At 34.5% G+C, this 12,221-nt stretch overlaps 1 protein-coding gene across 1 annotated transcript; it reads left to right on the forward strand.

The window, feature by feature from the left end:
• Positions 1–6,793: 6,793 nt before the first annotated feature.
• Positions 6,794–7,153, forward strand: LOC120178956 (nodulin-related protein 1-like). Its single transcript, XM_039184707.1, has one exon. The coding sequence runs from the start codon at positions 6,794–6,796 to the stop codon at positions 7,151–7,153; it is 360 nt and encodes a 119-aa protein (XP_039040638.1).
• Positions 7,154–12,221: the final 5,068 nt, after the last annotated feature.

A 12,221-nucleotide genomic window follows, 5' to 3' on the forward strand; every position in this document is an offset into this window, starting at 1 on the left:
ACCGTACCCTGCTCTTGTAATTAACCAATATAACATTTTCCTTTCATAAGGTGCGGACAATATGGGGCATTCTTTTGCATATGACATTATTATACTTTTTATTTAAGACGTTCAATGATGATAATGATCTTCACATATGGAATAGTCGAGTAAGTGAATCTAGTTTAGGTCAGTTGCTTGAAAATTGAACTCTAAAGATGAAATTTTTTACTTTCAACAAACACCTAGACTATAACAGGTTCTTCTTGACAATCTTAAGAAATTAAATCCGTAAAACTGAGCTATTCCACTAAGGCAATTGGTTACAGAGGAAACTCGAAAGCCCTGGCTTTATGAATAGATTGTATTCAAACCATAACATTGCTCGGACACTTGGCAATTCGGTGTTTGCTCCACTGCTTTTGTCAGGCCGAAGACTTTGTGATGAGATGAACCCTTCAGTTAAACCTGATAAAAGTGATTATAATGTTAAGTTGTCCCTCTAAAGTAATTGGTTAAACGCCCCGACTTTATGGATTCAGCTAGCCAGACAATGGAAAATTAAATCAAATTTATCTGAGCAAGAAATTTTCGGTAATGTTGGACTAAGGGAGTTAAGGAACACCTGTTATAGTCGACTACACAGGAGCACTCAAGAATTTCATTTTTAGACCGATATTTTTCGCACTACCTTTGTTGGAGGAGCCTACAAAGCTTGAACAAATGGAAGATTTCAGAGGACCGAAATAAAATATCTAGTAATTGGTCATTCTAGTTGCGTCATTATGTCCGTACCCAAATGAAATGCCAAAGCATATTTCAATATTTAAAAAAAATGACATTTTGGGTTACCAAAACCTTAGAAAGGAGGCTAACCTAAAGCCAACTCATCCATTTGAACATTTGTCAAAGATTTGTAACTCTGAAAGCATTAAAAGAGCTCTTGATTCCTTTGATATTTTTTGAACTCACATTAACAATTTGATTCAATTGCGAACAATATTTTACAACATTTTTATCATGTCTCTCTCCTAAAACAAGAAAAAGGAGAAAAATATTTTCAAGCAGAACAGTCTCAGATATGAAAGGTCTGTAAAGCCAAAGCTCGGGAAGCAAGTGGGGCACGATCCATTTCAAGGACCTGATTGACAGACAAAGCATGAGACTCCATCCAGAAGATAACACATAATTCAATCATATTGCATGCATCTTAAACATACTTAGGTGCATCACATTCATCATTTTAGCATACACGTTTTTGCAGCTTTTAGAGTCAAGTTTTGACTTCAGGATGAAGGATTCTCGATTCTCAAGTGCCTTCAAAGAAGGATGGTGGTTGATTAACTCGGTAGTAAGAAGCTACACCTCAACCGACTTGACATCTTAGAACCAATTTCAGATAGGTTAGAGAACCAGTTCAAAACAAATCCAGTTCGATACAAACTCAACCATGAGCACGAAGAAAATTGGACTCCAGACAACGCAAGTTCAACTTCACGACGAAGGGACCGCTAGTTGTTAATAAACAATTTTCCAATACTAGAGCCAATTTCAACTTCACAGCGAAGGATAGTGGACTCCATACAACACAAGTTCAACTTCACGATGAAGGGACCGCTGGTTGTCAATAAACGACTTCCCAATTTCAGAGTCAATTTCAACTTCACAACAAAGGATATTGGACTCCAGACAACGCATGTTCAACTTCACGACGAAGGGACCGCTGGTTGTCAACAAACAACTTCTCAATTTCAGAGCCAATTTCAACTTCACAACGAAGGATATTGGACTCCAGACAACGCAAGTTCAACTTCACGACGAAGGGACCGCTGGTTGTCAATAAACAACTTCCCAATTTCAGAGCCAATTTCAACTTCACAGCGAAGGATATTGGACTCCAGACAACACAAGTTCAACTTCACGACGAAGGGACCGCTGGTTGTCAACAAACAACTTCCCAATTTCAGAGCCAATTTCAACTTCACAACGAAGGATATTGGACTCCAGACAACATAAGTTCAACTTTACGACGAAGGGACCACTGGTTGTCAACAAACAACTTCTCAATTTCAGAGCCAATTTCAACTTCACAACGAAGGATATTGGACTCCAGACAACGCAAGTTCAACTTCACGACGAAGGGACCGCTGGTTGTCAATAAACAACTTCCCAATTTCAGAGCCAATTTCAACTTCACAGCGAAGGATATTGGACTCCAGACAACGTAAGATCAACTTTACGACGAAGGGACCGCTGGTTGTCAACAAACAACTTCTCAATTTCAGAGTCAATTTCAACTTCACAACGAAGGATATTGGACTCCAGACAACGCAAGTTCAACTTCACGACGAAGGGACCGCTGGTTGTCAATAAATAAATTCCCAATTTCAGAGCCAATTTCAACTTCACAACGAAGGATATTGGACTCCAGACAACGCAAGTTCAACTTCACGACGAAGGGACCGCTGGTTGTCAACAAACAACTTCTCAATTTCAGAGCCAATTTCAACTTCACAACGAATGATATTGGACTCCAGACAACGCAAGTTCAACTTCACGACGAAGGGACCGCTGGTTGTCAATAAACAATTTCCCAATTTCAGAGTCAATTTCAACTTCACGGCGGAGGATATTGGACTCGGAAGGGGCCATCTGCAATTTTAACTCCACGACGGAGGATATCGTGCCACTCAAGACAACACAAGTTCAACTTCACAACGAATGGACGGCTGGTTGTTAACAAACAATTTCCCAATTTCAGAGCCAATTTTAACTTCACAGTGAAGGATATTGGACTCGAGACAACACAAGTTCAACTTCACAACGAAGGGACGACTGGTTGTCAACAAATAATTTCCCAGTTCCAGAACCAATTTCAACTTCGCGGCGGATGATATTGGACTCGGAACAATACAACTTACTTGGATTTCAACTTCACAACGAAGGGGTCACCCGCGGTTTCAACTCCACGACGAAGGGAATCGTGCATACAAATAACACCTATCTTTAGAGTGGATTTCAACTTCACAGCGAAGGATATTCAACTCAAAGAAGGAGTGTATGTAAATAAACTTTCTAGTTTCAGAGTCAATTTCAACTTCACGAAGAATGATATTGGCCTCGAAACAACACAACTTACATTGGATTTCAACTTCACAACGAAGGATATCCAATACTCAGGCTCAACTTCACGACGAAGGGGCCCTATACGATTCCAACTTCACAAATAGATTGACCCAACTTCATGACGAATGAGTCATCTGTAACACAACAACACTAAAGTCTTCAGGTTAAATTTCACCTTCACGACGAAGTATCTTGAGCCAGAAGACGGTTCAGAGGCTACTTGCCAAGAGCTTTTGAGTTCAATTTCAACTTCACGACATCGTGCTCAGAAGTTTCCAGTTCAACTCGACCTCGCTACGACGGAGTCATTTCCTGATTTAATCCAAATTGACAAACCAATAAAATATCGGATTTCAACTCTACAACAGAAGATATTCGATGGGATTTGACCATTATGTGGATGGTGTTAAATTTGGAAACATTTATGTTAAACGAAAAGTGTGTCTTTTAATCTTTGCCCTATCCCCGTTACACGACTACGGGCAAAGAGGGGCAGCTGTGGACACACTTTTTTTGACCAAAACATACATATATATATGTATTATATATATATATATATATATATAATATTATTATTTTTTTATTAACATATATTATTTTATGTTACATATTGCAGGTCCAATACAAAGTTACTGGCCCATATGGGACCCAAAATCAGCTACCTATGCTAAACCCAAAGCACGCAACCCGCTCCTGAATCAGGGCTAGGGTTTCCATAACCCTAGCAGGTTTTCTTCTGCGCCGCAAGCTCCCTCGTCCAAAGTTTCCCCGCGCAGCACGCCTCCTACGTAGCTAACCAGCCGGATTTATCGGCATTTGGATTTCGTGGAAACAACAAGGCCAATAAACGCAGTGTTAGAGTTCTACTAGGATTAAAACACCAAAAAATAGGGGCATTCAAACCCTATAAATTCATGTATTGTAAGGGGAGAGAGGGGAGAAAATTACACCAAGAATTCATTCGAAAAAGGAGAGAAAATACTGAGTATTCGGGGGGATTTTTTTTGGGAACCCATCGGAGGAAACTCACCTTTGATTCTGAAAAAATGGGGTTGGCAGCAAACAAATGAGGTCCTTCCTCTACCCAGTAATGATCTTCGTCCCCAAGTTCTACATCAATAGCCAAGATGTGAGCCGCCCTGTTCGTCGATCATGGAACGAAATTGAAGAGTCCTCTTCCACTATGATACTTTTGGAACCCAAGATCCAACGCTAGTTCCACCACGTGAATAACTACCTTCGCTTCTTCCATAAATGCCGAGCTTTAACTTCTAGGGAAGTGACCAGTTTCCAACATACGGTGGAGCACCATTTCGGTTGAAACTCCATAGAGCTTTTTTTTTATCTGTGCGAAATGAAACGAGTTAAAACGAATGAAAGGGAGATGGGGTGAAGGTGTAGTTATGGTCTTTGTCTGGATACTATTCACGTATGGGACAATACACTAATGTGTGTGACCTATATATTTTGTTTATATCAAGACACATTACTGCTCTTTCAATTCAAATTTAAAGGCAAGTAGGAATTTAACCCGCATTTATGTTTTGTTTTTATTATATTTTTATCTTTTTATTATTTTACTCACTTTTATTTATTTATTTTTATTATTATTATATTAATGATTTTTTTTATTATTATTCATTTTTTTATATTTATTTTTATTTTTACAATCTAACCCCTTTTTAAAGGTAATTTTAATTGATCAAAGGTAATTGTTCGAATTGAATTTTTAAATTTCAATTTTAATTTTAATTTTTTTGCAATCAAGACAACCAGTAAATTAATTGGTACCGAAAGGGCGGTTCAAGGGTGCTAATCCTTCCTTAACTGTAACCGACTCCCGAACCCGACATATTTCTGGTAAGACGCAGATCAGGTAAGAAATAAGGTATCCGATCAACCTATTTTTAAAAAAAATAAATGATCGGTGGTGACTCCAACCCAATCAATGCAAGTCGAAACCCAATTTCGGGCCCAACCGAAAGACGGTTCCGACAGGAAGCAATCCACTACTGAAGCTTCTAAGATTGAGAATGCTCCAACTCTAATAAGCCTTCAACTTTACAGCCCTGATCATTTATCTTCAAATCTTGAAGTTGAAACATTTAGCAGATTCAGAGTGAACGGGGAGGGCTTCGAGCCTTCGAAATTTGAGGTATGGAAGATTGTGTGCATGAATGTAATCGCCACTCTGCTTTCTGAAGATAGCAACTCTCTGCTAGTCTGCTTAACCAATCTTCATGATGGGGCTAGTAGCTTACTTCAGTTTATTTATCAAAGCCTAATTTTGTGGTTTTAGTGCAGAAAATTGGGTTTAGGGTGAGAATGGTTCAAATGACAGTAGCAATGAAATATAAAATAAAAAAATTAGTTGACTCTTATTCCCATATGTAATGGGGTAAGAGGGAGGTAAGATAGTAGGATGCCCCCAACGCCAGGTTGAGAGCAGCTTCCGTGAGAGACCTCCATATATGAAATATGGTATTGTAATATTAAGAAAAATAATTTTTTTTTGAAAAAAATTAAACCGAATCAAAGCGAACTTTTGATTAAAAATGTAATCGTATCTAACAAGTGTCTTACCTAATGACGAGACTCCTTTGGACTTTGGTTGCAATACCCTTCCTAGGCTCTGAGAACGGTTTTTTTTTGTTCATTAGGGTAATCGGGTTTTTTATTTAGCTCATTAGGGTTTTGGATTTTTATTTTGGGATTTGTTATATTTTCTATAGTGTTCATGAAACTCGTATTTTGAGGTGATAAATTCTAATAAAATATAATTTTTTATTTAGACTCGTTTTTTTCGAGGTGATGAGTTTCAATAAAACATAAATTTTTATTAAATCAAGGTAAAAAATTTTAATAAAAATATTTTTTATTCGAACTTATAATCTCAAAGTGACGAGTTTTTGTAGAAAATGTTGTAGATTCTAAAATAAATGTGTTTGTGGCCCATTTTACAAAAAAATTCCTGGGTTGCCCTAATGGGCCAAAAACCCTGAGAGGGCCCAATTTCCCTCTACTGTGTTTACAATGGTCCGTTCTTCGTTATCTTCGAAACTTCTGTCTTTTCACTCTCACTCTTTCGCTATATAATTACTATAATAAATACTATAATATACTATAATTACTATACTATATTTAGTACCAAATAATAAAATTACCAGGTATACATAGAAATTCTCGAATTGATTCGGATAAAAATGGGTATCTACAACATGATCTTGACCTAAACTTAAATATAATTTTATCTAGTTGATTTTTATTTAAAATTTTATTTAAAAACCAACTTAACTTGATTTAATATAATTTTTATTTTTTACATATATTTTTAAATATAGAAATAACTGAACAAATATTAATTTAATGTAAAAATATAAAATCTAAGTAAAATTTAGTTGAATGCTATAAACATTTCCCTATGGGGTGGGAACACGTCAACTTGGTGCACTGAAAATATCAAGAGCCATGCCAGTCGAAACAAATAAACAAATGTGTGGCAAATTGAGGTGCTCAACTACCCAAAGAAATAGTAGTTGTTGCAGACACAATGAAGAAGTTAAGAGGGTGGAGGTCCATACTCCATAATATATCCACATCATATAATCTATCTATATATTAATATTATCCTCATCAACTCACAGGCAAGAAATCAATTAGCAGATATCATCCCACACACCGAGTAACAATGGAGAAAGACCACAAACCAAGCAACTCCGACCTCTTCTCTAGGGTTAAGACGGTGGCCGACGCAGCGAAATCCACGCTCAACAACGAAACCGACAAGTTCGACAAGGGCAAGGTTTCCGGTGCCGCTGCTGATCTCTTGGCAGCACAAGACTACGGTAAGCTGGATAAGAACACTGGTGTCGGCCAATACGTGGACAAGGCAGAGAATTACCAGCACCAATACCAGACTTCCAATCAATCGGCTCCGGGCGCCAAGCCGGAGTCGCATGACAGCGAAAAGGGAAAAGAGTCCGGTGGAAGCGCTGCATGTGATGTTGGAGGTGTGGATTGGCTCAAGGTTTCTGTTGGATGTCCCTGAGGTGAGTCTTACGCATGTATCTGTGTAATATGCAGTATAAATAAATTGTCTATGTTATATTAAAGATCATCTTATATCGTTTAATTAGTTGTATTTAAGGATATGTACCAATTGAGTAGGATTGAACCAAAACCAACCGTCATCACCTTTTCGCCGTTCCCAGCACACTTCTGATTTCTCAAAAACCATTTTACAGGTATTGATTTAGCTACAGAATTGTATTTATCAAACTCTATATATATATTTTTAAAAATCTTAGGATTTATCGCTTTGGTTTGTTTTAATAATAAATAAACAAAAGATTGTTTTTAACATATTAGGAAAGAAGAAAAAAAGAAAAGTAAAACTTTTGGATCCTATTTTTTAATTTTTAGATTTGTTATTGTTAGACAAAATGTTAATTTGATACATAGTAACAATAATAAACAAATGTTATTATATAAATTGAATGAAGCAAAATGAATAAAGAAATAAAATAGAAAAATGAAATTGTTACTCGTACATAGACTTGCCAAAAAACAGAAAGAAATTATTGTTGAGGTTTGTATGAATAATTTCCTTAAGATAAATTTGTCCTCTCTTCTATGCTTGAGTAATGTTAAACGTCAGTCTCCTAGAACACAACAACAAACGATCACAACAGTAGTGATCAGTCGAACACAATCTTACATTTATCTATCACCAGAGATAACGAATTTAGAAGGAATTTTTTAAATGTTTTCCTAATCTAATGTTGTGAATTGTCACTAAGATTTATTCCTTAGCTAGTCTATATATAGAGGAGAGGAAATGATTGAAAGGTTAAGACCTTTTGACGAAAAGAGTAGTTGAAAAGCTAATAGATGTAATTGAATGAATGCAACTTTAAACAAAAAAATAAATCTTTCATCAAGTGACGTGACTTATTATAATAAATTTATTCACCAAGTGATATGACTTATTATAAAGAACATCAATTTTATTCAATGAATTTATTATTTTCTAACAATCCCCCACATAAATGAAATTGATTATTTCAAACCACTGACGATATGGTGATAAATTCTATGTTAGATATTTGAATAGGATATGTAGACACCCTTCTTTGAACATTCCTTTGTGAAAATATGTTTACCTTACTAGTCCAATAGACGTGATGTCCTTGAATTGTCCCGTCGTTTGTATAAGCGATGAGATACCTCACACAAATATCTCCCTCACAAGAATTTGGTTCTCATGGTTATGTTCATATAACTATGGACATCTCCTGGTTCTGCAAGAGCTTAGAGAACCATGCCCTAATAGTCTCTTTGAAGCGACTCCACTAACTTTCACATGGGTGACTTATGTTGTTTGACTCACCGAAACACATATTGATCAATAAAATCATTGGTTAACCTTTTCCATATTTTATTCATTGTTTTCATCATAGAATGGACTTGGGATATAACCCTCACAGTGACTTCACAAGGTTTATGAAAGTAGGTTGTCCTCGAGTCTACTACGTTGGATTTTCTTTCACATAGTGCCTTAAATATTCATGGGCTTTAGTCTCATTCATTTCAATTTTTTATCAACTTGATATTGATTCAATTATTTGATTACCAGATCCACAATGTTATACTTTGATCTTACAAAATCAATCAAGATAACTCTAATTTGAGATAAGTTATCTAATGATATCGTGTCGACGGTGCATCACCATTATACATTATATTTTGTGCTCTACTAATTGTTGATTGGTTATCACAATATAAGCATAATTTAGGCATAGACTTTGGCCATTCAAGAATACTTTTCAAAATTATTTGTAGTCATTACCTCTGCAAGACACTCTTGTACTTTCAAGTAGTTGTAGGAGGATTTTATACCTTTCCATAATCCATATTGTGTCTTGTCCATTTTCTTATGGGTCACCTTATTTAAAACATAATATTCCAAACATCGAGTCAGTGAGCATAGTGAAAGAATTTAAAATTTGGTTGGTTTAATTGAGTAAATTGAAAAGTATAAGGAATGGTTTAGGAAACTGTGTGTAAGACTAATTATTAAGAATGAAATAATAGAGGGACAATTTGGTCTTTTTTAAGGAATGAATTTAATATTTATTTAAATTGGAATATTTATTAAGAGTGAATAGGAGAAAAAGAGGGAAGTTGAAAAAGATTGGGTTCTCTTTTTCCTCTCGTCGTTCCCCCATGCTCCCCATAGCAAAGGTAAGGTTTCATCAAGTTGGTTTATCCTTTCGTTTATGGTTTGGTTGTGAAACCTTAAGAAATATAGAAGCTTAAGGAAAGGTTAAAGAGGATTAAAACTAAGAAATGAATGTTTTATTTGAGATTGAAGAAAATAGGTTTTTGAATGATTTGTTGAAATATGAGTTTTTATTGATGTTTACAAGTATATTTAACTTGTTAAATAAGTAAATAAGAGATTAGAAGCCTTGGATGTGATTAAAAACATGTTAGAAAAAATAGTATAATTCTTGGTTTGGAGTGTTCTTTAGAGAATTTGGGTGTTATAAGAAGCTAAATGGAGGAAAGTTGGTTTAAGTAATGGGGAGTTTAATGGTATTGTTGGAGTTAAAAGTAAGAGATTTAAATGAAATATGGTAAAAATCGAGCTGAAAAATGGAAAATATGGGTAAGGGTATCGGTTTTGGAAGAACAATACCGATACTTTAGGTTTAAATTTAAAGAAATATGATGAACAATATCGATACTGATGCAATTAGTATTGATACTGATGTGGGTATCGATACTAAGAGAAAGGTATCGATACTAAGAGAAAGGTATCGATACCATGGATTCTAGAATACATAAATGATATCGATACTGAAAGGGAGTATCTGTACCATAGTATAGAAGTATCGATACCATAGGAGGGGTATCGATAGTAGTCAGCCCAAAATGTTAATATAGGATGAAATTTAATAGAATTTGGAAATAATATTACTTTTGAGTATTATTAGAAGTATAAATGTTAGAAAGTATACTAACATTTGTATTGTATGTATAATTATGGATACTTGTATAGATCAAAATCAACCTCCTAAGTCTAGCAAGAACAAGGGAAAAATAAAGTTACTGATTAGTCAGACATTAGTAAGGCATCCAATTGAGGCATACAAGGTGACTGCATTAATTCTGTACTTATATGTTATGATAGTCATAGATGCATTTTGCTTAATGTATGTATTGCGTTTACCGAATATCATTGTGTGTGCAACTTAAGAAATTCATAATAAGTTTATGAATTCCCTTATTGGCACTGTGTGTGCAACTTAAGAAATTCATAATAAGTTTATGAATTTATGTATTGGCATTGTGTGTGCAACTTAAGAAATTCATAATAAGTTTATGAATTTCCGTATTAGCACTGTGTGTGCAGCTTAAGAAATTCATAATAAGTTTATCAATTTCCGTATTGGCACTATATGTACAACCTAAGAAATTCATAATAAGTTTATGAATTTTTGTATTGGCACTATATGTGCAACCTAAAAAATTCATAATTAGTTTATGAATTTCTGTATTGGCACTATGTGTACAACCTAAGAAATTCATAATTAGTTTATGAATTTTCATATTGCCACTATGTGTGCAACCTAAGAAATTCATAATTAGTTTATGAATTTATGTATTGGCACTGTGTGTAAAACCTAAGAAATTCATAATTAGTTTATGAATTTCCGTAGTGGCACTATGTGTGCACCCATGTAATTCATAATGAGTTTGTGAATTATCGTATCGACACTAAGTGTGCAACCCACAGAATTTATTATGAGCTTATGAATGACTGTATCGACACTACGTGTGCAACCCAAAGAACTTATAATGTTATGAAAACAATAAATTCATATTTTGATAGTTATGATATACTTATGTTTTAATTACGGCATTTAGGTGCAACACATGAACCATGCATTTTCATTAAACATATATTGGGAAAACAAAGGATAAATTAGAAAATACTAATTGATAGGTATGTTGGGCATACTAAAGATAGTTATCATGATATTTGATTGAAGATTGGTTCACCAAAATTATTTGATGTATTGTTATGAATTATATGATTTTCATTTGTATTTTGATAATTTGGGATATGCTTATATTTAAGTATAATTCATTTTGTATTACTATGCCTCACTAAGTAATTACTTAGAGTGTGTTGGTTTCACATGTAGGTAAAAGCCGAGATTAGAAGTAAAGAGTACCAAGCAACTCCAAGCATCATGGAATATACTGTAATATCAGTAAGGCATCCTATGATGTAATTTTGGACTTAGTTTAGTGGCATGTACTTACGAATGTCCTATTAGCTCTATTTAAATATTTTGTAAATTGGTTTGTAATAGATTAACTGGATCGTCTTATATTGATTTTAAATATGGATAACTTGAACTAGTATTGCTAATTGGAGTATACATGTTTTATATATATATATATATATATAAAGAATGTCTTATAATCTATATTATTAAATGGTTTTATTTTAAAGAAAACAAAAAATTTAATGATTTTCAAGTATTGAGAATGTTTCAAAAGTCATGTGACATCTGTAACTCGTGTATGAAAACGTATACGGGAAATGAGTGTTACATTTATTGGTATCAAAGCTACAAGTTTAACCATTTTTGGACATGAAACGAGTATTAATTTTGTTAAGAATGTATACATGCCACTATGATATCAAAAGTTTATTGATGGTTGTATATATACTGTGATGATGCTTATAAGGGAGTAAAATTACACTTTATTAAAGTAAGATGATTTTTGATTGTGTTTAGATGTCGGGAAATAAAGGTTAAGGTAAGAAAGTTGATAATGTTGAAAAGAAGGTCGAGATCAAGATCGACCCAAGAGAATCCGACATGACTTCAATATCACGCCTTAGAAGGGTATAAGCTATTAGGGATTTTCTCCATTTTGTGGAATGAATGCCCAAGCGTTTAGCGACGTTTCTGCATTTGAGGAATCCATTAAAAAGTTTAAATGATTTACAAGAGAAATTAAATGGGATGAGGATCCAAAGGAGATTTTTGAACCTAGTAATGATTCTGAGGTTTCTTCAGGTAAGCTTAAATAAT

Source organism: Hibiscus syriacus, unplaced genomic scaffold, assembly GCF_006381635.1.
Source record: "Hibiscus syriacus cultivar Baekdansim isolate YM2019G1 unplaced genomic scaffold, ASM638163v2 tig00112383_pilon, whole genome shotgun sequence".
NCBI classification, from domain to species: domain Eukaryota; kingdom Viridiplantae; phylum Streptophyta; class Magnoliopsida; order Malvales; family Malvaceae; genus Hibiscus; species Hibiscus syriacus.